Source organism: Pollachius pollachius (assembly GCF_949987615.1).
Source record: "Pollachius pollachius genome assembly, chromosome: 2".
Lineage (NCBI taxonomy): Eukaryota > Metazoa > Chordata > Actinopteri > Gadiformes > Gadidae > Pollachius > Pollachius pollachius.
This window is the reverse complement of record NC_136935.1, coordinates 43,895,280-43,918,954: the sequence shown is the minus strand read 5'-3', so window position 1 is coordinate 43,918,954 and position 23,675 is coordinate 43,895,280. Positions and strand designations below refer to the sequence as shown.

Genomic DNA, 23,675 nt, shown 5'->3' with positions numbered 1-23,675 from the left:
AAAGAGAGGGTGATCGAAGAAGTGTTTGCAGGGCTGAACCGGGAGTGATACCGTACAGCCCATGGACACGGTAGTGAACTCATTCTGACCTGCGGCCGACTGTATCGGATTTTACTGGTTTGTTGGCGGACACAGGACAATAATTTGGCATACTCTTCTCTCACCTGTAGGGGGAAGCAGAACACCATCAACAGATGCCATTGACACACACACACACCAAACACACACACACACACACACAAACACCTTGTCCTACCTGCTTTGACAGCAGACAGTTCAGGAGGAAGATCAGCGCCCCCTGTAGGCCGTTGAGGATGGTGAATATGTATGCAGCCGCCAGGGCCCCCTCATTAAACAGGAAGACCCCAGAGAGCCACATCAGGCCCAGCACACACAGCTGAGCTATAGCCCCGACAGTAAAGGCTCTGTCGAGAGAGAGAGAGAGAGAGAGAGAGAGAGAGAGAGAGAGAGAGAGAGAACAAACAAGTACATTGTAAGGGGAGTGAGAGATAAGATAGATAGGAAGATAGATAGAGAAGAAGGACATCACCCCAGATAGAAGATCAAACCAGTGATAAAATAGAATTGTGATGAATCTTCAAGGACTAATAAGAGTAAGAGGTGTGGCTTGGACTTGGATCTTTGTAAATACTTCATTGTCTGTTGAAAGGGAAGGAAAGAAGGAGGCGGTGTGATAGAAATAGAGAGACCCCATCCAGACTGAATCGCCTTTTTATCTCTCTTTTATCTCTCTCTCTCTCTCTCTCTCTCTCTCTCTCTCTCTCTCTCTCTCTCTCTCTCTCTCTCTCTCTCTCTCCCTCCCTCAGTCTAATGCCTTTAGTCATGTGCATCTGGCAGAGGGTTGTATTTATGACAGTATGTACAGCGGGGGGACAAATAACACAGGCTGGGGACACACAATTGAGTCTAAAGATTGTGTGTCGCATTGTGGTGCATCTGTGGCCTACTGGTTAAGGAGTTGGACCGGTAACCGGAGGGTGACCGGTAGGCAAAAATAAAATGTGGACGGGGGGAGTAGTTGTGCAGTACTCCCTACGCAGTACTCCACGGATGAGGTGCCCTTGAGCAAGGCACCTGAAACCCCCACCTGCTCCCCAGGCACTGCTGCACGGCGGCTGCCCACTGCTCCGTGTTCTGGTGTCCCATCCGGGAGCCGGTGAACACATGGGGCAAAAGCAGAGAAAAGAATTTCCCCCAAAAAGGGACAATAAAGGATAGCTTAACTTAACATTGTAGAAGAGCATGAGAAACAAAGAGCAGTATTCATACACACAATGTATGCACTCAAACACACAGATAGATAAATGAATCCATGTGGAGGCTGACCGTATTTTGTGCAGGTGGGTGAGGTCAACTTTGAGGCTGGAGAACTTCTGGGCCAGCTTCCACATGGTGATGCTGAAGAAGAAGACGTTGAGGCCAATGACGACACACACCGGCCCGATGAAGCTCCAGATGAGGCCCTGCTCCGTCGACAGCCAGCAGCTATGGGAGGGACACACACACACACACACACACACACACACACACACGGTCACATACAAACACAAACACACACTCACGGCCACACACATACACACACGCACGCCCCCACACACACACACACAAACACACATACCATGACACATACCAGGACATGCCTAAGGAGCAGGATATCACACACAGGCACTATCACACACACGCACATGCACGGGCATGTTTACAAAGATACGCAAGAGTGCATGGGAACAGTCACTTACTCAGACGGAAAGCACGGAGCTCCCCTTGTTTGTCTTGCTTAGATGGTCACATATTGTTAGTGGTGCACACAGACATGCACACACACACACACATAAACACACACACAGACAAACAACACACATTTACACACACACAGACCCACATATAGGAACATACAGAAAAACTCACACTCACACACACACACACACACAAACAAACATGTACATACTAGGGATGGGCACTTTAGCTGTAGCGGATTTTTTTAAATTTTCGCCTAAAGTTAATTAAATATATTAATAAGCTATATTAATTACATATGTTCATTAAACATATATACTAATGCCATTTAATACTTGGAATACTTGGCTTTACCGGCAACCTCCGTTCCAGCGGAGAGTCTTTTCCACGGAGGGCTTGATTGTAAATCGCCTCCGCACCCGCCTATCCCCCGAGCACGTAGATATGGTCATTTTTTGAACAAGAATGAGTGATGCAGTAGGTGGGCTTATGTGTTATGTTAACTGGAAATGTTTTAGACATACTGTATTTCCGTCTTACACATAATATATTGTTGTTGATGTCCTGTTATGTGCGCATCATGCGTAATGCGAGACAGGCCCATGCGCTGCAAGTGGAGTTCTGCTGATATCCAAGCCCACCAGTACTTATACTTTTTGCTGCTGTGCTTCAGTTACTTGAATCTATTCAGTTTGTGCCTTAAATTTACTTTAATCTAATTTCAGTTTGTGCCTTAAGTGTGCAATACTGTTCATTCATATTCTTGTCAAAAATTATGGTTTCGTTTCAACTCGTTTTGATTCAGCATACTGATTTTGAGTGTTTATTTCATTCTAAAATGCTCAATAAATTGAACAAATTGGATTTGATTTCCATATTTATTTGACTAATAGATGGAAAACGAATACATATGTTTAGTGAAGGCCAGATCACGGAAGAAATTCAGGCTACATTATGAGTGCGCTACACTTTTTCTTTTTTCTTTTTTTCATAGTTTTTTTTTATATTCGAATATTGATATGCCTTCAAATGCCCATCCCTAGTACATACACACACATACACACAGACAAACACACACACACAAAGATAAACACACACAAGCACACACACACAAAACACACACACACACACACACAAACAGATAAACCCATACACACACACACACACGCACGCACACACAAACACATACACAGATAAACACACCCACAGACCACCCAACACACACAGATACACACACGCCCACATGCAGGAACATACATACAAACACACACAGATGAACAAGTACACAGACACACACACGGACAATCACAAACACACACACCACACACACAACCACAGCCGCCCTTACATACTATTGGTCAGTGCCGTATCCCGTGGGTCTGCTGATGACCGAGATGATGACGATGACGAGGGGCGTCCCGTAGCCCACGGTGTATAGGTAGCGCGGTCGGATGGTGGTGTTGAACACCAGCACCAACATGCGGTAGAGCTGCACGCCCTCCAGCAGCATCCAGCTGAACGCCGCCAGGAAGAAGAAGTGGAGCAGGCCGGCCACCAACCGACATCCACCCTGGGGTGAAAGCAACGCGTCAGAGGAGAGTCTAAACCCATACAGTAGCTGTAGCGACAGCTCTCCAATAAAGGCCGCTACGAGGCTTACGTGGGCTCCATGCAGTTACGCGTCGTTCAAAACAAATCCAAGTCCAGAGGTGAGTATAGGGAGAAAGTTTACTTTAGGCAAGGCAAGGCAAGGCAACTTTATTTATCTAGCCCTTTTCATACTCGAGGCAGACTCATAGTGTCATACAATAAAATAAGTAAAAGAAAAAAATAGTAAAATAGATCAAATAAAGGCAAAGTTAAAAAAACATTTTAGAAAGTGCAATGTATTTAAGATCAGATCAACGGTATCTCTGGTACCCACGTCGGGACTCCAACCCGACCTAAAGGAACTTGGTCCTTTCTCTGGGACTCCAACCCAGATTCTGAGACTCCAAACCTGATTCTAGGTCTCTAACCCAGACAGAACTTGGGTCTCAAACCCTTCAAAGTTCATGTCTCTGGTACCCACGTCGTGACTCCAACCCGACCTAAAAGGAACTTGGTCCTTTCTTTGGGACTCCAACCCGACCTAAAGGAACTTGGTCCTTTCTCTTGGACTCCAACCTGGATTCTAGGAGTCTAACCCAGACAGAACTTGGGTCTCAAACCTTTATCCTTTCAACAGTCTCTCTGATATCAGCTCATGTATCCCTCTGGTAAAAATTTAAATTAAGTTAAAAAAGCATATTAGTAATGAAATAGAAAATAAAGGCTAAATTAAAAAAGCATTTTAGAAAGTGCAATGTATTTAATATTTAGCAGAAAGCTAAAGAAAACATAAAAGTCTTCAGAGTTGGGGCAAGTTTTAAATCCTCAGGGAGTTTATGCCAGCTATTTGTTGCAAAGTAACTAAATCCTGCTTTCGCATGTTTCGTGTTTACTCTGGGGATAATTAACAGATTGGCCTCAGAAGATCTTAGTGGTATATGGCATATGTAGTGGAAGCATATCAGCTAAATATTTTGGCCCTAAACCATGTAGGGATTTATAAGTAAGCAACATGTTTTTGAAATCAATTATCTGATCTACAGGAAGCCAATGTACCGATTTAAGAATTGGTGTAATATGTGCAAATTTGCTAGAACTATAGCAGCAGCATTCTGAACAAGCTGTAGTTTCCTTAGAGGTTTTTTTTGGGAGACCTGTAAGGAGACCATTGCAGTTTACTGAAAAGACAGACTAACAACTGATGAATCGAAACTTGTTGATGGTCATTAAATCAAATTAATCAGATATAATGCACGAGGATGTTAACCAGCCGACGACGACGGCGGTAAACAGAATATATCAGGAGCGCCATTAAGCCCCTTTGTCCATAACTCCCTGCCGATCCCAGTGCCCAGGTATATAGATTAAACCTCACCCATGTTTCAATCAAACGGAAGTGACATGAACGAAAAACAGTGTGAGTTTATCAAAATAAACCAATAAACAAAATGGACTAAATAAATACATTTTGGCCCCTACAGTATGTACTCAGTCTCTAAGTGTGGGTGGTTATGTCCTGTATGTGTACTGGGTTGAAACATGCGGCCCTATGACCTCAAAAAGACTTTCCTGGTGGAGGAGAGTGAATGACGATCTATCCGTCATTTCATTTTCCCAATAAAGGTGCACACCTGGGGTTGGGTCTTTGAGATGCCTGCGAGGAAGACGAGGTCGGCCAGGAAGAGGCAGATGCAGAGGTGGAGGTTGATGGTGTTGCGGGTGCCCTTGATGGAGCGGCAGAACATGAAGGTGAGGATGCACAGGACCAGACATAGCAGGGAGACGACCAGGCACAGCTTGGTCAACAGCATGAGGCCAAAGGTGTGCTGAGAGGGGAAGAGATCAGAGCCCATTAGACCAGATTAGATTAGACTAGACCCAATAAAATGAGATTGCATCAGATTGGATCCATTCGGATTAGCTCAGATTATAAAACCCTAGATTGGATTGGATTAGATTAGACAAAACTAGACTAGAACATAGAACATAGACTAAATCATATTAGATTAAACTAGACTAGAGGAAATAAGATTTGATTAAATTAGACAAAACTAGAATAGACCATAGACAAGACTAGATACTGTTAGATTAAACTAGACAAGAGTATGCTAGATTAGATTAGACTAGATTAAATCATTGTGGGTGTGCGTGAGTGTGTTTGTGTGATTGTGATTGGTCGGTCCCGGGTTCCTCACGTTGACGGGGTAGAGGGCCATGAGCACGGCGAAGCTGCTGAGATGGGTGCAGCTGCAGACGGTGTGGGAGGCGTTGGAGGAGACCTGGGTGCAGCCGCGGGTGGACCAGGCCCCGCCCTCCTCCTCCTCCTTCCCCTGCAGCCCGCCTCCCGCAGCCTTCCAGTAGGCACAGGTGTAGCTCACCTCAGCGGACTCATTCATTTCCTGACAATGGCACAGACACACACACACACACATACACAAACTAACACATGCACTAATTTGCCTCTGAACTTTTAAAAACCTTTGAATAAATACATGCATTTGAGGAGATGTCTTGGTTGGTGCCTACCTCCAGATGTCGTAGGGTGAGAATGACGGGCTGGTCTAGGTGCAGTGTATCAGGGTTGGAGACCAACGCCGACACCACCTTGGAGAACAGCTGGTAGCTGGGCTTCCTGTCGTTCTTTTTGGGTAAGGTTATCTGCTCAAAGGAATGGTTCAGCATAGTCTCCAGGTTCTTATAACTCACCAGAGCAGCGAGGGCAAAACCTGCGGACGCAGGGTGAAGAGATATGAACTCAAGTCACAGCAGGAATGGAGGCTTTTGGCTGAGATGAGAGACTGAACAGAGGAGAGAGGAAGGGAGAGGAGGGGAAGAGGGGAGGAGAGAAAAGAGACAGAACAGAGTGTTAGCCGAGTCATTTTTTTCTACCAGGGTAGTTTCTGTTCCCGATGGCCGTGCTCCAGTCAGTTTCCAGGCTGGCGTCGGTGTTGGTCAGACGCAACGGCCCGCTCGGGGGAGTCTTCTTCTTCCACACCGTGATCATCATCTCTACACAGAAACAAATAGGACTTAGGCAGTGGCAGGGCTCTTCGCATCACATTGATCGGGAAGTGTCTCTCATTGAAGGGGAAGAGGATTAGGGGTTGTAAGTGATATTGAAGAGGACATAATTGTGGTGTCTGTGTGTGCGTGCAGTCACCTGTCTGGCTTGTGTTCAAGCTGGTTTGGTCCTCAGTGAGTTGGGGGCCGATGAGTTTGATGGAGTCCTCCACTGTGCTGAGCAGGCTGCTCATGGCCGCCACACTGTCGCCCGTATTGTTGCTGGACAGGACATCCGCTGTCAGGTCGAAGAGGCTCTGCCATGTCGCAGACACGGGATTCAGGAGAGCAGCACCGCTGTGTGTGTGTGTGCGTGTGTATGTATGTTTGTGTGTGTGTGTGTGTGTATACGTGCTTTTGTATACGTGTATGTGTGTGTGAGCCCACATGCTGTGTGTGTCTGTTTGTGTGTGTATGTTTGCCGCATGCTGCATGAGAGTGTTTGTGTGAGTGCAGTGTGTGTGTCTGTAAGTGCCCATGCACTGCCTCTCTGTAGTTCTTACATTGAGGAGCACCGTGGGTCCAGTGGTCTTGTTCCCATACGGGTCCGGTCGGGCCAGCGCTAAACAGCTACTCTTCATTTGGGACAAGATTTCTGCCAGACCTCCATAAGGCTGGGGAGAACGAGAGACCCCCAGAGAGAGCAGGCTTTAGAAATACTTCTAAAATACTGTGCCAACTGAGTAATAAGATAGTGATGCAGCACTGGGATATTAGCAAGGCAAACCTTGTAATCCACCCATACCGCTTCAATTAGCATACATTAATGCATTATGAGCACCCTCATAAAGCAAGCACGTCACCATCACCTGCGTTGACGCTGCAACGGGACCCTCGAACTGGTCACATTTCAGCTCTAGAACAGAAAATACACACATGTCTAAAAGAAGAACATCCGGGATATGATACCAACCTAAACACATGCCTGTGATCATGTGAGAGTGATGTCAACCGCAAGATTCAAGAGCTTTGTGTGTGTGTGTGTGTGTGTGTGTGTGTGTGTGTGTGTGTGTGTGTGTGTGTGTTGTGTGTGTGTGTGTGTGTGTGTGTGTGTGTTTGTGTCCATTTCATCAAGCCAGCTTCTTTGTTGAGCAGAACTAATAACCAGGGAGATATCAGTGTGCGGATTGTAGTTCTGGGACTAAGAGACTGAAAAAACACCTCCTCAAAAATTCACCTCAAACACTTCGAACCAAGTATGCTGTCTTGATCTGATATCCATCTGAGCTATTGGTCAAAACACACACTCCATGAACAGTGTATTATGCACACATCATTACAACTATGTTTATAGCGACACTAAATGCTGTTGCAAGAGACATATCAGCAAAGCTCTCAGCCCCAACTATTTCTAAAAAAATAATAATAAACCAAATATGTGGTCAATGTAGGTATTGCAACGTTTTCTACTGCAGCTATTTACTCTATGAAATATTCCTGAACGAGAAAATTCCTCAAAAATATTAGCTAAAAAAATAATCGCTTTAGTCTGGCCCACTTTCTCCCGCCACAGGCAACAATAGATGTTGCTATTGATAGCTAGAATTACAAGACAGAAGAGGCTGCTAATGATATAATGTTCATACTGCTACTCTGTACAAAATGGTTTAAGGCCTTACCCGAACATGGAGTCCTTTCGTTGCTATAGTTAGTGAAGCCGGTTGGACACTCACACCAGAAGCTCCCGTTGGAATTTCTACAAGTGCCGTTAATGCCACAAACGCCTTCCTTTGGCTTTGCACCATCCTCACATTCGTCAATGTCTGGTAGGAAGGGGGTTAAAACACAGTGGAGAAAGACTCGTTTTACTGGACATGGTTGAAAAACAGTTACAGTTGACAGAAAAAAAAGAAACAACATACACACAAACAAATATCTCACCAATGCAAGTGGGACTCGTAGCATCCTGCTTCGCATATCCTGAGAGACAGGTACAGGTGTAGTTTCCAACGGTGTTGCTGCAGTAGGCATTGGGACCACAGATGTTCCCAATTTCAAAGCACTCGTTGATGTCTGTCACACACAATGATGTAACCCAGTTGAAATTCGGGTTCTGGTTATTTAAAATAATAAACAATATTATATAAGAGTTTATTATTTTTCATAATGTTTTGTTGACGTTTGTGTAATGGTTGCAAATTTTGTTAATGTCATTTGACGTATTGTAAATGTAGATATCCTTTGCTTAATTGAACTGTTATATGGCCATCCAACCAGAAGGGGGCGCAATGAGGTGTTTGCGGTAGAATGTGGAGAAGGCGGGAAAGGGGAGGAAAGGGAAGACGTGCTGGAGGTAGGAGAAAAAAGACGTTGGAGGACGGAGCACCTGTTTGCGATGGAGTAGTCTTGTTGAAGGCTGATGACATATCAGCAACCCATAAGATTCAAGATTGTGTCTGGTAAATGAAAGTAAAGTTCAACACGAACTTGAAAGCTCCACCGGACAGGTTCACATACGACCCGGTCAGTTAATTGAGAGAAGTAGCTGAACAGTGGCCTGCTAACTAACGCAGCTAGCGACGCTACTGCCACGGGGTTTCCGAGAGACCGCCGCACGAGATAGCGGGTGTGACCACGCGGGTTGGCTGACAGGGCTCGGGCGAAGGAAATCACGCGACAAGCAGTGAGGAGCGCCTGTGTCCTTTCCACGGACTTCCTCAGGACTTTCACCGACTTCCTAAGTACTCTCACGGACTTCCACGGACCTTCAAGGACGCCCATCGAGTTTTACCTGGACGTGTGAGTAGCCGACCGAGTTCTCTTGGCTTGTAGGAGTGAAGAGGACTATTCATCAACAGGCCTGCAACGGGGTTTTCTTTTGTAAAGGATTGTATTATTTTGTTTATTTTATGTGCCGGCTTAGTTAGTAATGTTAATTACTTAGCCTGTATGGTAATAAGATGTCCGATATGGGATCTGTGACCAGGGCCGCTGCTGGCCATTTCGGTGCCCTACGCGAGCGGGGGGGGGGAAGGGGAGCCTCTTTTTATATATTAGGTAAAAACATAATTGCCGAAATTGAGTGATAGGTTATGCAATTAAGAAAAAACAACGGTGGGCCTCTTCATAACTAATTTATATATTTTTTTAATTCAATAATGTAATAATTATTTTTATTTTTTAATTTTTTTTACAAACCATAATTTTTGGTGCCCCCCCCAGGTACTTGGTGCCCTACGCACTCTGCGTACTCTGCGTATAGGGAGCGGCGAGCCTGTCTGTGACATGCACTTATATTGTTCTCAAATAAGTAATCGTTTTAACTACTTACCCTTTTGTTGGTTGGCTTACTAAATACGTGTAGTGTGGATATTGTGTGTGTTTAGTGGTTAATATTTAATAAGGGTGCTGGTGTTATATGGTTAGCATAATATAGGAAATCAAAACTAATAATTTAGGATTGAGTGAAGAACCTAGGGCCCTGCCCTCTTTATTATAGGGGTAAAAGGGCTACAATGACATAGAGGAATAATATTGGCCCACACAAGATGGCAGTATATGCAAACACACATAGGCAGACCTCCAGAGACTCTTAGTGGGGTCGGATGCATGTGTAATTTTTCTCAGTCATTTCAAATTGGTGTTAAAGTTTGTTTTTCACTTCTAAATTTAAGTTTAGGGTCTATAGAAAAATTTGAGTCTGAGTGTCAAACACACAGATAAGAAATGGCCTCTAGGGGGCGCCGCAAAATATGTAAACTGCTACAACTTTTGATTAGATTAACCAAATTTAACAAATGAGGTATGTATGGATTCAGAATTAAAAGGAGAAACTGGTATGCTAAGCATTTGGTGACCAGATAAAAATAAATACACTTTTAGCCCAAAATATTACATGGACACAAGCGAAATTATGCTTTTTTAAAGATAAAGTCTGAAAATATTTTCACAGTTGCTAAGGAATTTTACTTTTTAATGTTATTTCACAAGTCAAGACTGTGTGGTGATTAAACTGAAATTAAAATGCTCCTCACTCTTCTATTCTATGCCCTAGGAGGCGCCGCAAAATGTAGTAACAGCCATGAACTTTCTATGTATTGATTTAGGATCAGGTGTCTCAACTTTTTTCAGTCAGTCAATCAATCAATCAAGCCAACAAGCCATCATTTTTATTCACAAGAAATTTTCACAAAAGAACTTTATATCTGGAAGAAAGTAAATCAATAACAATAATAAGATAAACAATAGTTTTTCTGGCATTCAAAAAATGAACAGAGGACCATAGGGCTAACATTTATTGAGAACTTCACTCTACAATGATAACTATAATTAACTTCTTTGATTTATTCTATGTCAGTCTTAGAAGTTCTGACATGTGCACTTGCACAGACGTGTGCACTTTAACTTCGCCTTCATGCACTTGCACCGAGAACTGGCAGGTCGACTTGTACAAGTACTTGTACAACCACACTTCACATCTAGTTGGAATACGTCTTTGGCAAGTGGTAGCGTAGTCCAAATGGGAAGAAGTTTGCTGTCCTCTTCTTTCCACCCATGGTCAGTGGGGTTGTTGTCAGGCATTATAGACCTAAATGAATGAAAACATAAATGCATGTTTTTTTTGTGATTATATAGTACTCAAATCCATACAGGTGCATACTTACATGTGGGCTGTTGTCCAGATGCTTGCTTGGAAGACACTCCTTTTGAGATGTAGATCCAAAGCATCCATTGTTGGGGGGATTCTTTCAACATCCCTCGTCTTCTGTGAGAATATTCTCATTCGAAGAAGATCAACATCATTTTCCTCATTTGATTCACTGGAGTACAGCCTACAGACAAAGTTTACTGCAACTTCTTTCAGCCTTGGAGAGGTTTGGAATGGAGTCTCAATGATGGTTGCGAACTCCTCTGTCAAGTGTGGAACTTCGTGCATCAATTTGCAGCAGGATCGCTTACCCCTGAACTTGAAAGAAGATGTGCTGTCTGATCCCGTGAATGCGTGGAAGAGAGCCATGGCTTTACATGTTTCTGTGCCCAGTTTTGTGGCGAGAGTGTTCAGGGAGATCATTCTTGATATCTTTCCAGTTTTGAAGCAGATCCAGATTTCTGCAGTTGCATTCAAAGCCTTGATATGATGGAAATTACTCAGCACGATTACGACAACATCTGTGTCTCCAGTATAGACCATCCCAACTGATGCTGTTTGGAGGGCATAGAGAAGATGCACTAGGACACGAGTGTCAGCTTCCTCGTGGTTGCAGCAATCCATTGGAGGACTGTTTCCAACATGGTGGACGCAATCATCTGCTGTTATGTAGACATCTTTGTCATCTGGGAACTGTCCATTTGTTACAAGCGCAGTTGACAGGAATGAAAACAGTTCTGTCTTATTATCCTCATTTGCCAGAAATGCCTGCCAATCTCTTGGGACTTTGGCAGTGCCAGAGATGCGTTGTTGGGTGCCTGATCCTCGCTTTTCTCTTGTTCCTCCTTTGATTGTCAAAGCACGATACTGGTCCCAGACGATGTCCACTCGTGTTGATCTTTTCAGGTCACGTTGAACTCATGGGCAGAACACCTTGTCGAAGTAGGACTCAAAGGTCTTCCCTTGGACAGTCGTGCCAGGCAGTGAATGGATAAGTGCTCCACCATCAATGACAATGAAATCATAAAGATCTGGTGCAACTATCTCCTCACTGTCAGATATTCCTCCACTCTTAGGATTCCCCAGGATGTAAAACAACAAATCTGATTTCGTACCGGAGTTGAGGGATCCTTTGCATGACAATGCAGGTGGGTATGGAGAAGACTCGTGGCAGAAAAAATCTTCCAAATTCCCACTCCGGCTTTCCAGCACAATGAAAGCTTTCCCATAAAGCTCTGCATGACGTTTGAAGTGCTGCATCCTCAGTTTAGCTGCTGTCTTCTTGCGTGTTTTCTTCTCATGGAACAACATCAAGTTGTTTCGCTTGATCGGAGCTGTCAGTGGTGTGTCATGTGAGTCCAGCACATTCTTTTTGAAGTTGTTGTACTGCTCTTGTCCCATTGACTCAACTTTAAGGACCGATGCTGCAGCGGCTGCAGACTCGCACACCTTGTTATCTAAAGTAACCAGGTCTTTACTGCTCTCCTCAAAGGGATTCCCATTGCTGAGCAACAGCTCCATCAGGTCTTTGGTGTGACGTTGAAAACGCTGCTGTGATACTGATCCTTCCTCGTGATGAGGACGCCTTTCGGAGTCATCACTGTCATTTACAGTGGTAAACTCTTCCAGGACACGGCTGATTTCCGGGCCTGTCACAATCCAGCGTTCCAACATGTCCGGGTTCTCTGTGAGGCCAATTATGCCACCCACTCCTTTCACCCTTTTGTTGGCTTGCTCGTGTGCTTGGTCAATCGGCATAGCTGAAAAGCGTCGATTGCTGCAAGTTACCGTCCAATGTCCCTTTTCGAACTCTGCCCGGATACTATCTGGGAGACAGTCCATGTCCTTTATAAAGACTGGAAGCCACCGGGCATAGTTATGATGGTCGAGAGCAAAGAACAGAGGAACAAGCTTCTGCAGGGTTGTGACCATGAGTTCGATCTTCCGTTCGCGATGTGCTCGTATGAACATGAAGATACTCTGTTGGTACTTGTACAAAAGCAGCCAGAAGGAGAATGTTGGGCTCTCATGGGCAACTCTCTCAACCCAGTCCTCAAGGACCATCTCAGTTCCACTGTCCTCATAGGCTCGCTGTAGAAGGCTGTGGGGTACCACAACAGTAACTTGATGGGCATATCTTGTTCTCATTACATTGGATGCCTTCAGAAATGATGTGGCTGCTGCCACTGAATTCACTAGCCCAGCTTCTTTCAGGGCTTCAGGCCATCCTGATCCACGCAGAAGATCTCCCATGGTACTCCACAAAGCCATTTCAATGTGGAGCCCACCTAACATCACCACAAACTTGTCTTCTCCGAAGATGTCAGGGAAGGTCCACTGCATTTTTTTTGCAAGGTCAAACAGGGGTTGGTCCACTACCATCACAGGGACTTGTTGTGGGTTGAGGTGCTCAGTGTTTTTCTTCACCAGGTTCATTCCATGGTGAATCATTTCTGGGGTTGCTGCTTTGTCATGAAAAAGTGGCAGGAGGGCCTCAATGCTTTTTTCCGGCTGTCCGACAACATCAGATCGAGCAGCATGGAATGAAGACCACATTGTTGGAGTGCCACTTTCTAAATCAGAATTGACATAGAGGATGTAATTTACTGCCTTCATCCATGCCTCCTCATGCTGTCTCTCTGCATCAAATGAACCTCTCACCACTGGCTGCACAACTTTAACTGGAGGTTGGGTAACAAGATTCCGGCCCACAGGTGGTACAGATGTATACGAATGAGGCAGGATGGGTCCTACTATGCTGCTTTCTCCTGATTTCTTTTATTTGATTTTCAGACATTCTTGGTGCAACCCAGGCTTCTCTGATGTAGGAAACTGAAATAGTGAAATCCCAGTTCCATGGAAGGATGAGCTTGCAGTGCGTGATGTGGGATTATGATCCAAGTTATCAAGGGCTGCAACTGTGAAAATTTGCCGACGCAAATTTGTAGGACAGACTATATCTGCATTCTTCCTGGTCTGTTGTGCAATGGCCTGTGCAAAGCAAACTTCCATGCTGAGGACCTTCTCATATGATACTGTGAGTTTATATTTGTGTAGCAGATTGACTAACTTCTTGCTTCTTGTTTCCGAATGCAAATCAAGGGCAAGGAACACTGCAAGTGGAGGCTCACATTTCAAGTTTGTTGAAAGAGAGGTCATATTTAGCATGGCCACCTGACTCACAGACAGAGTCTGTCTGGAATTATCTTGATCTGTTGAGGATTTGGGTCCTGTGAGGAGATGGCGGAAGAAATACTTCATTTTCTGGGGAACAGACGTCTCTTCACAACCACTGGGAAATGAGCCATCAAATTTAAATGGAGTTTCATGATTAAAAACTGCTTTTCTGAGGATTGAAGCTGCCATTAGTAATGTGTGCGCTTCTTCATCTGGTGTTTGTGATGTGTCTGATATGATCTTCCTAGCAGTTTTCGAACACATAATGAAAACTCTGTCCCTGATACCTTTCTCCTCTGTCAAATCAGGGAAGTTCTTGAGGACTGTTTCCTTTAGGCGTGTCCGGTTCACGATTTTCTGGATACCATATTGTTCCAGTCTCTCAGTCATCATCTCTGCTAGATCTTGCAAAGCAAAGACTCTACTACCCCCGCTAATTTCTTCTTTTATGAATTGTAGCAATTCATTTTCTGCTGTGATTTCAAGGTTTTCACTCACTGTGGTTTGTTTACAAATCACATTGTAACGGCGGTTAAACATTGTGTAGCATTTCAGATGATACTTTGCTTCAATAGCAACCAGATCTCCTTCTGCAAGGAGTGCCAGAATACGATCTTCTCCTAGTTTAACTGCCTTGTCATGTATCTCTTGGGTAAGTGAAAATTTCTGGAAAGAATGGTCTACTGCATCTGTTTCTTTAGCACAGAAGAGACATAGATTGCGGTTAACAGGTTCTCCAGTCCGACAAGATCTTCTATTTACACCAGGCAATCCCTCACGGGCAGTGCGTTTTTTTGCGTGTTCAAATGCTGAGGATCTGTAAAGCTGACGACATGATTTGTGCCAGGATGCACGATTCTGCTGCATCAATTCTTCATCTGGAAGATCTACATCTGGGTGGGGAGCCGCACCAATAGCTCTAAACTGACTCACAAGGTTGATGATTTCTTTGTAGGCTCCCACTCTATGACTGGCAACTGGATTCGCAAGAGGGCAAACAAGTTGTTCCTCAGTTTCTTTTTGGCACAGAATGCCCAATTCCCATTTTCTTGCCTCAGCCATCTCATAAAAACAGAATTCAAGCAGCCCATACCCTGCTTGTTGAACTCCTGTATTTTGTCAACAGGAAAGATAAAATATAATAGTTTTGTATTTACCTTTTTGTAACCAAATCAAACTTAAGTATGTTATGTATAATAAACAGCTAAAAACCTAAAATTTACACAAGTGCAAGACCCAGTAGACCTATTCATTCCATCCTGCTGCCAGCATTAAAGTTAGCTTTAACTGGTGCTAGCAAAATGACTAATGTTAATGCTAGCTACTGTTTGGATTTATTAGCTACTAGCTGTGGTTGATATTTCACAATTTATTACACATTATTTGTCGTACAAGTTCATTAAAAACATAACTTAGCATCCAAACATGTTCATTGTTGTTATCTTACCTTCAACATACCAATATTGCCAGAGAGAAATTAGCACAGATGCTTGATTGTCAAATGAAGGGAAATGTGTCTGCTAGTCTGCCCTCTTGTGGCAGTAGATGGCATAACTTTACTATAACCTTATTTTTCATGGATGAAAGCAGCAAAATAATTAAAAAGTGCAACAATAACAAAAGGCCTGCAAGTTGGGTGCTTCATATCACGTAGGCTATATGCAGCCATATTTGTGTACGGGTATCCTAGCTATGTTTGTGCTATAGGGATATTCTGAACACCAATCTTAAATCCAGTCGAGTCATTACACAGCCTTTATTTACAATAACTTTAAAAATCATGTTTCATAGCAACTTTGAGGACATTTCCAGACTTTATCTCCAAAAAAAGCATAATTTCGCTTGTGTCCATGTAATATTTTGGGATGAAAGTGTATTTATTTTTATCTGGTCACCAAATGCTTGGTATAGCTGTTTCTCCTTTTAATTCTGAATCCATACATACCTCATATGTTAAAATTGGATAATCTAATCAAAAGTTGTAGCAGTTTACATATAGGGGTACATTTACCCCTAGAGGCCATTTTTCATCTGTGTGTTTGACACTCGGACTCAAATTTTTCTGTATACCCTAAACTTCAACTTGGAAGTGAAAACCAAACTTAAACACAAATTTGAAATGACTGAGCCTTATACGACCCCACTATCTGGCTTGTAAGCACAGGGTCCTCAAATTGGTCATTATTTGTCCTCACAAGATGCGCCAAAACACATCCTGCAACAAAGTGAACAGGAACGTACCCAAACACTGCCCGCCGTAGGTGAAGTCAGGCCTATTTTTCAACTCCTTGTACCCGGGCATACACTTGCAGCAGAAACTCCCCAGAGTGTTGATGCACATGGCGTGGTTTCCACATATACCGACATTCTGTTCACACAGTGACATTCTGTCACTGTGCACACATATTGAGTCATTAAATTGGAGGTACTTTTCAAAACCATGACATCAATGGGCAGGTATCTTTCTAATGGATGCCTTCAGGGATATTGGGGATCAAACTAAGAAAATGTACATTACATTTTACATTGAGAAGACATTTATTTCCAAAGCAACTTACAACTATTCATACACACAGTAACACACCAATGGAGGAGTCATCCACACAAGGCGAGCTGTTAGGGTTAGGTGTAGACACGTGTGTCTAAAAGCATAACATCTTGGACATGATACCAACCTAAACACATGCCTGTGATCATGTGAGAGTGAGGTAAACCGCAAGATTCAAGAGCGCGAGTGTGTGGTCAAATCTTTGAGTAATCCAGTGAATACCAGTGAGCAGATGGAAGTTCTGGGATTAAGAGACAGAACAAACACCTCCTCAAACTTTCACTTCAAACATTCAAAAAACAGTCTTATGTATATTCCTGAATTGCTGCCATTCAGTGATTCAGGAAAGAAGAACATACACACTGGCAAAAACACTAATTAATTAGGTAATTTAAACATGTAGTTTCAATTAACTTAAAGTAGCTTCACGTGTAGTGAACTACTTTCTTCCTACATTTGACTTGGTGGTAGCTTCTGTGTAGTGAAGCTTCATTCGTGGCACATGAAAGGCCTCACATGAAAGAGTGAGGCCTCTTTGAAGGAGTATTGGACATAAAAGTCATACATTTTGCGACATATTGAAGTATTTGTTGCAAATAAAGTCCAGCACTTTAAGAAGGTTGTCTTCCAGCTTATTATATTTCTATGACTTGACTTGTGACTTGCTTGACCAAAGCTATGACTTGACTTGAGTCGGAGTAGTATACTTTGGCCTTCAATGTTGTTTCACGAGACATACCAGCAAAGCTCTCAGCCCCAGTCAATGTAGGCAATTGCAACGTTTTCTACTGCAGCTATTTACTCCATGAAATATTTCTGAACTAGATAATTCCTCAAGAACAAAACAACTCAATCCATTCTGGAGGTTTTCCACTATAAATCACTTTAGTCTGGTCCACTTTCTCCCTCCCACTGTGGGAAAATCTCAGGCAACAATAGCTGTAGACCCCCATGGGACCTATTCGATTGTAAAATATGAATGGGTTTCATGGGTTTCACGGATTACACATGTTTGTGGATTTAAATTATAAATTTTCATGTCAAGAGTTTGATCGTTTATTGTGCAATTCAGTTAAAGGCTATAGAGAAAGGGCCGGATCCTGCGGACGTTGTAAAGGGCAAATCTGCAGGATCGGGCCACCGCAGTGATGTTTGCGGTGCTACATAACTGATTGTCCAACACTACACCAAGGTTTTTGGCAATTGGAGAAGGAGATACAGTGATGTTCTCAACAGTGACCAGTAAGTCCATGTGTGGGCAATCTTTCCCTGGTATTAGGAGGAGCTCAGTCTTGTTGAGGTTAAGCCTCAGGTGATGGGCAGTTGTCCAGGTGCTGACTTCTGCCAGACATTCAGATATGCGTGTTGCAATCAGGGCCTTGTCAGATGAGGGAAAAGAGAGAAATAGCTGAGTGTCGTCAGCATAGCAGTGATAGGAAAAGCCGTGGGATGTAATTACAGAGCCCAGAGATCTGGTGTAGAGGGAGAACAGAATAGGCCCCAGTACAGAGCCTTGAGGGACACCTGTATCAAGCGTGCAAGGTTTGGACAAGGAGCCATTCCATGTTACTTGATAAGTGCGATTCATCAGGTAGGATGTGAACCAGGGAAGGGCAGATTCAGCTATGCCAAGTTCGGCGTGAGTGGCGAGGAGGATCTGGTGATTCACAGTGTCAAATGCTGCAGACAGGTCAAGGAGAATGAGAACCGATGAGAGGGACGAAGCTCTGGCCGCACGGAGGGACTCAATCACCGCGAGGAGAGCCGTCTCAGTGGAGTGTGCTTTTTTGAAGCCTGACTGGTGAGGGTCAAGTAGGTTGTTAGATGAGAGATGGAGGATGGATAGAGGACAGTTGGTTAGCGACGGCACGTTCCAATGTTTTAGAGAGGAATGAAAGAAGAGATACTGGTCTGTAATTCTGGATGTCAGTGGTATCAAGGGTTGGTTTTTTGAGGAGAGGCTTTATTCTGGCAGTCTTGAAAGACGTTGGAACAATGGCAGAAGTGAGGGAGGAGTTAATAAGTGCAGTGAGAAATAGCAGGATGTCGTTTGACACAGCCTGGAGGAGGGAGGAAGGGATAGTGTCCAGGGGGCAGGTGGTGGCATGGTTAGATGTTATAATTCTGTTGACCTCGTCTGAGGTGAGAGGGATGAATTGGGTAAAGGCAGAGGTGGGGGTGGGGGGAGGGAGGATGGTGGCAGTGATAAAAGAGGAGCTAATGTCCTTTACTTTCTGGGTAAAGTAGGTAACAAAGTCATCAGCAGTGAGGCAGGAAGGAGGAGGAGGGGAGGGAGGGTTGAGGAGGGAAGAGAACAAGGAAAACAGTTTCCTGGGGTTTGAGGCGGAGGAGTTAATTTTGGTCCGGTAGAAGGCAGATTTGGCTGTTGACACAGTGGAGGTGAAATCAGAGAGAAGAAAGAGATAGTGAGATAGATCATTAGGACAGTCTGATCTCTTCCATTTCCTCTCAGCTGCCCGCAACTCTGCTCTATGGGTCCACAGAGATTCAGACAGCCAAGGAGGGGGGAGTGAAGATCGCGCCGGTCTGGAGTGGAAGGGACAGAGGGAGTCCAAAGAGGAGGAGAGGGAGGATAGCAGAGTGTGAGTAACAGAGGATTCCTCTGTGGATAGTTGAGAGAATTGTTCAAAAGAAGGTAGTGAACAGTTGAGGCAAACGTAGAGGGAGAGAGAGTTTTGAGGTTGCGGTGGGTGGTGACAATGTGGGGACTAGAGAGGAGGGGGGAGAGGACTTTAAGGGGAGAGAAAACCAGTACCAACCAGTAGAATCATAACTAACACTTGAAAAAGCAATCAGCACGACTCGTCAGTTTGAACTAATTAAAGCGCAAAATGCCGGCGCCTACCCCATGGAACATGAAGTAGATGCAGTCACACGCAGGGTCCAAAACTAACACTCGCCACTCGCCAATTACGAGTAGATTTTGTCTCTGGCTGGTAAATTTTTAAGACCACTCGCCTCTCTGGCGAGTTATTATTTTTTTTACCGACGAAAATTTAATTTTTCGTTACTGGAGGAGAACGACGCTGGTATCTGCTAGTTTCCTGACAGAGTAACGTGTCTTTCCAGCAGAGTTCTCCAAGTACGTCTCGCTGCGGCCTGCGGGAAGGCGGGGCGTGACATCACGCCCCGCCCACATCACGGGCGAGTGCATTCTGGGATTGTTTGCGCCCGAATATATATATATATATATATATATATATATATATATATATATATATATATATATATATATATATATATATATATATATATATATATATATATAAAACGGGTGGCATAAATCAAGCGATCTGATTGGTTCCTAACTGTTGTATATTGAGCGTATAGTTGTCTGAACTGAGTGAAGTGAGTTGTCGTTCTGAGTTATCAATATTATGGCTTCGTTCGCTCGTTATCAAATGGAAACCATCCATCGTAACGTTACAACTTACTCCCTGTGATAAAATAATGTATAGACTGTGTGCTAGACCGATCACGGGGTAACGGGGTCATCCCTATGTTCCCCGCTTTGTATGTGACCGGTGTTTTTCGTAGGTGGAATCCGGAAGAATGAATATTAGGGTTACGGTTATGGTTAGGGTTAGGATGAGGGTTATGGTTAGGGTGAGGGTTACGGTTATGGTTATGGTTAGGGTTAGGAGTCAGCGTGTGAGTTTGCCTGACAGGCTGTCTGTCCAATCCTAGCGCTTGAGGCGGAACTTTTTCCGGATTCCACCTACGAAAAAACGCGACCGGGGAACATAGTTTACGCTCCCGATCTAACTCTAACTACTACCACAGGTAACTCTCTCGTTACCTGTGGAGAAATGTTGGGAACAGACCTCGCTATGAGTAGTCGGCTGAAGTCTCGCCTATTAACTCTAGCCAGCCATAAATCTCTCCTTCGCTGGCTCAAGTCCTCAGTTTTGTTTGTTTGACGCAATCCCAGAATGCACTCGCCCGTGATGTGGGCACGCCCCGCCTTCCCGCAGGCCGCAGCGAGATGCTTCTCGAGTTATCGGCAGAGACGATCTTGGTCACGTAAGTGCGTCGCGCCGTCATTACGGTCGTACGCATTTCAGTAGTAGAAGAAGACGAAGAAGAAAGCAAGGATGTGGAGATGCTGGCCGGATATAGTGGAGCCTCCCGCAAAAAAAGCAAAAAGAAAAGTAAAAGAGCATGCCGATTCCCGACACTCCGAAGACCCGCGGCCACGACCAAGAGACGGAGGATAATGCTGCCGCTGCTGTTGTTCCTGCTCCCGCTCCCGCTCAGTCTCAGCCGCCTAAACCTGCTAACGTTAGCCGGCATTTCCTCGAGAGATGGCGGGTCGCAAGGCCATGGCTAGTGCATTCAGCCCAAGAAAAAAAAATGTTTTGTCATGTCTGCAGTGCTCACGCAAAGGGAAAGCGGAGGGGAAATGCGTTTGTGGTTGGCTGCACCACCATGAAGCTAGAAACAATCGTATTCCACGAAAATTCTCAGTCCCACAAAGACTGCCTGATTGCTGAGGAAAAAGTGTCAGAGCCTCTTCAACAGGCACCCTGTGTTATCTCTCTGGTTAAATTACCGGAGGCAACTAAGGAGAAGATGGCAATACTGTTCCGCACCTCCCATGCGATTGCCAAGAATGCTCGGCCGTTTTCAGATTTTAAATGGATGTGCAAGTAAGTTGATCTAACCTCGTGTTAATGTTTTGTGTTTTTGTTACCCACCAAATATTATATTATATGTTAACTACATGTAACGGCTTACAGCTTAATCAATAACTAAGCTAAATAAGCGCCACTCTCTGACACACACACACACACACTATGTAACAAACGTGGTCAAGATAGAACATGATGGTTGTTGATATTTATATCAAAAGTAAAGTGTGTGGCCTAATGTTACTATTGGCTGTTGCCTCCAGCAATTTATTGATTTGGGAATGTTAATATTTCACAGCATAAGCATGAATGAAGTATGATGCACTATTATATGTAATTTCATTTATTATTTCATAGCAATTGAATATGTTTTTCTCTTTCCTTCTTTACAGCTTGGATGAGAAAAAAGGCCTGAAGGTTGGGAAAACCTACAGAAATGAAGTGGAGTGTAGGTTATTCACAAAATATATAGCAAAGGCGGAACAAATCAAACTCAGAGGAGTTGGAGGAGACCAAATTCTGCTCTATTTTATCAGATGGATCCACAGATACTGCCGTGAAGGAGGAGGAGTTAGTCTATGTACGTTTTTGTACAAAGGGGAATGTGAATGTGAAATTTATTGGCATTGAAGCTGTGGAGAAAGCTGATTCTGCTAACATTACTCAAGCCATCAAAGATCAAATGGATGCAGCTTGTAAAGGGTGGGAGGGGAAACTTGTAGCCTGTGTCACAGATGGGGCTGCTGTCATGTCAGGGGGGAAGAGTGGGGTTGTGACCAGACTGAAAGGGGACAAGACTTACGTTATTGGTGTTCATTGCATGGCTCACCGTCTGGAGCTCTCCTTCTCTGATGCCATCAAGGAATCTGCCATGTTCCGCGGAATGGATGAACTACTGGGTGGACTGTACTCTTTCTACCACAAAAGTCCCCTAAACAGGGCTAATCTAATAAAGAGCTACGCGACTCTCAAAGCAAAGCCCCTCATGCCAACAAGAATCGGCGGAACTCGTTGGGTGGGCCACCTTCTTCGAGCGCTGGACCACTACCTGAGGGGATACCCAGCCATTGTGCTGCATCTTGAACAGGTTATTGACACATTAATTAATAGTTTGCCTACACAAACACTTAATGTAATATGTAATATAAAGTACAGCAGCTTCATTGTCTTTTTTTTGTGTCTGTGTATATTCCAGATTCAATCCCCTGACACACAGGGGGTCCGTAGTGTGCCTCAAGCTAAAGCAAAGAAGTTCCATAGTTTGGCAAAGGAGAGTGCTCTGTTACAGTTCTGTGGGTTCCTTTTTGATGTGCTGAGCCACCTCAGCAGCCTCTCTGCCACTCTGCAGAAGCCTACTATCACCCTGGCAGAGGCACACGCCTCCCTGCTTGCCACCCAGGCTGTGCTGGATAAATATGAAACCAGGTTTGTCAGTGTGATTATTTAAATGATCATTAATATGCAGTGAGCAACTATAAACTATTCAATTAATTAATTGATAAAGGATATAAGAAAAGAAAAAATATTGTAGTAATGTGTTATGTGTATAATTTTCAACTTAAGGGCAGGGCCAATGATGAAGGCCACCAGTGGTCTGACATTTGAAGGAGTCAAGTTAAGTGTGGGAAAGAATGACGACAGAGCAGTCAAGACCGCAGGGCAGACTCTACTCTCAAGACTCAGGGACAGCTTGAATGACAGGTTTCAGGATGTTAGTGAGGGAGTCCTGCGTGCAACCATGTTGGCGAGTTTCAAGAACTGGACTGATAGAGAATCTGTAGAAACAGGTTGGTTCTTTGTGTCAGAACAGGTTCCAATAATAATACCGAAATACCGAATTTTAAACAGCAGAGCAGTTTCAGTTTCAAAATAGGTAGAATGCCATTTTCAAATCTGGCTCTTATACTGTATGTATTCTGCCATTTCCAGATTTTGGGGATAGAGAGATTGAGGCTCTATGCCAACATTTTGGACCAGTGCTGACCTCCGCTGGTGTCTGTGTTGAGAAAATACCAGATCAGTGGACTATATTGAAGAGCAGGATCTATGCACAAACACAGACGGTGCAGACGACGTCCTGGTCAAAAGTCAACCAACGTGACAGAGAACAGTGTCCTGATGTGCTTGACTTGATTGATTTGGTGCTAGCGGTCCCTGCCTCCACTGCTGACTGCGAACGGGGATTCAGTACAATGAAGCAGGTAAAGACTCAATCAAAATCCCTCCTTCGAGTGTGTCGAAGAGTATTCATGTGACATGTTTATCTCAATCAAGATAAACAATCAAGCAGTATTTTCTATTA

General features: G+C 44.1%; 1 protein-coding gene across 5 annotated transcripts in view; it reads right to left on the bottom strand.

The window, feature by feature from the left end:
- The window catches only part of LOC307070770 (adhesion G protein-coupled receptor E5-like), a 38,922-nt gene that overhangs the window by 4,345 nt on the left and 10,902 nt on the right, over positions 1–23,675 (bottom strand). Inside the window, exons 7-19 of one of the 5 annotated variants that reach the window (XM_079729409.1) lie at positions 8,290–8,421; positions 8,028–8,171; positions 7,218–7,264; positions 6,912–7,022; positions 6,509–6,665; positions 6,238–6,357; positions 5,875–6,074; positions 5,544–5,747; positions 4,980–5,174; positions 3,111–3,328; positions 1,348–1,506; positions 257–425; positions 90–164 (exon numbers count right to left, since the gene is read on the bottom strand). In XM_079729409.1, coding sequence (XP_079585535.1) covers positions 90–164; positions 257–425; positions 1,348–1,506; positions 3,111–3,328; positions 4,980–5,174; positions 5,544–5,747; positions 5,875–6,074; positions 6,238–6,357; positions 6,509–6,665; positions 6,912–7,022; positions 7,218–7,264; positions 8,028–8,171; positions 8,290–8,421 — 1,931 coding nt within the window. Of the gene's footprint in view, positions 1–89; positions 165–256; positions 426–558; positions 1,507–3,110; positions 3,329–4,979; positions 5,175–5,543; positions 5,748–5,874; positions 6,075–6,237; positions 6,358–6,508; positions 6,666–6,911; positions 7,023–7,217; positions 7,265–8,027; positions 8,172–8,289; positions 8,422–23,675 lie in introns of those variants that run through there. The other 4 variants (XM_079729412.1, XM_079729410.1, XM_079729411.1 and 1 more) reach the window with 4 other exon arrangements.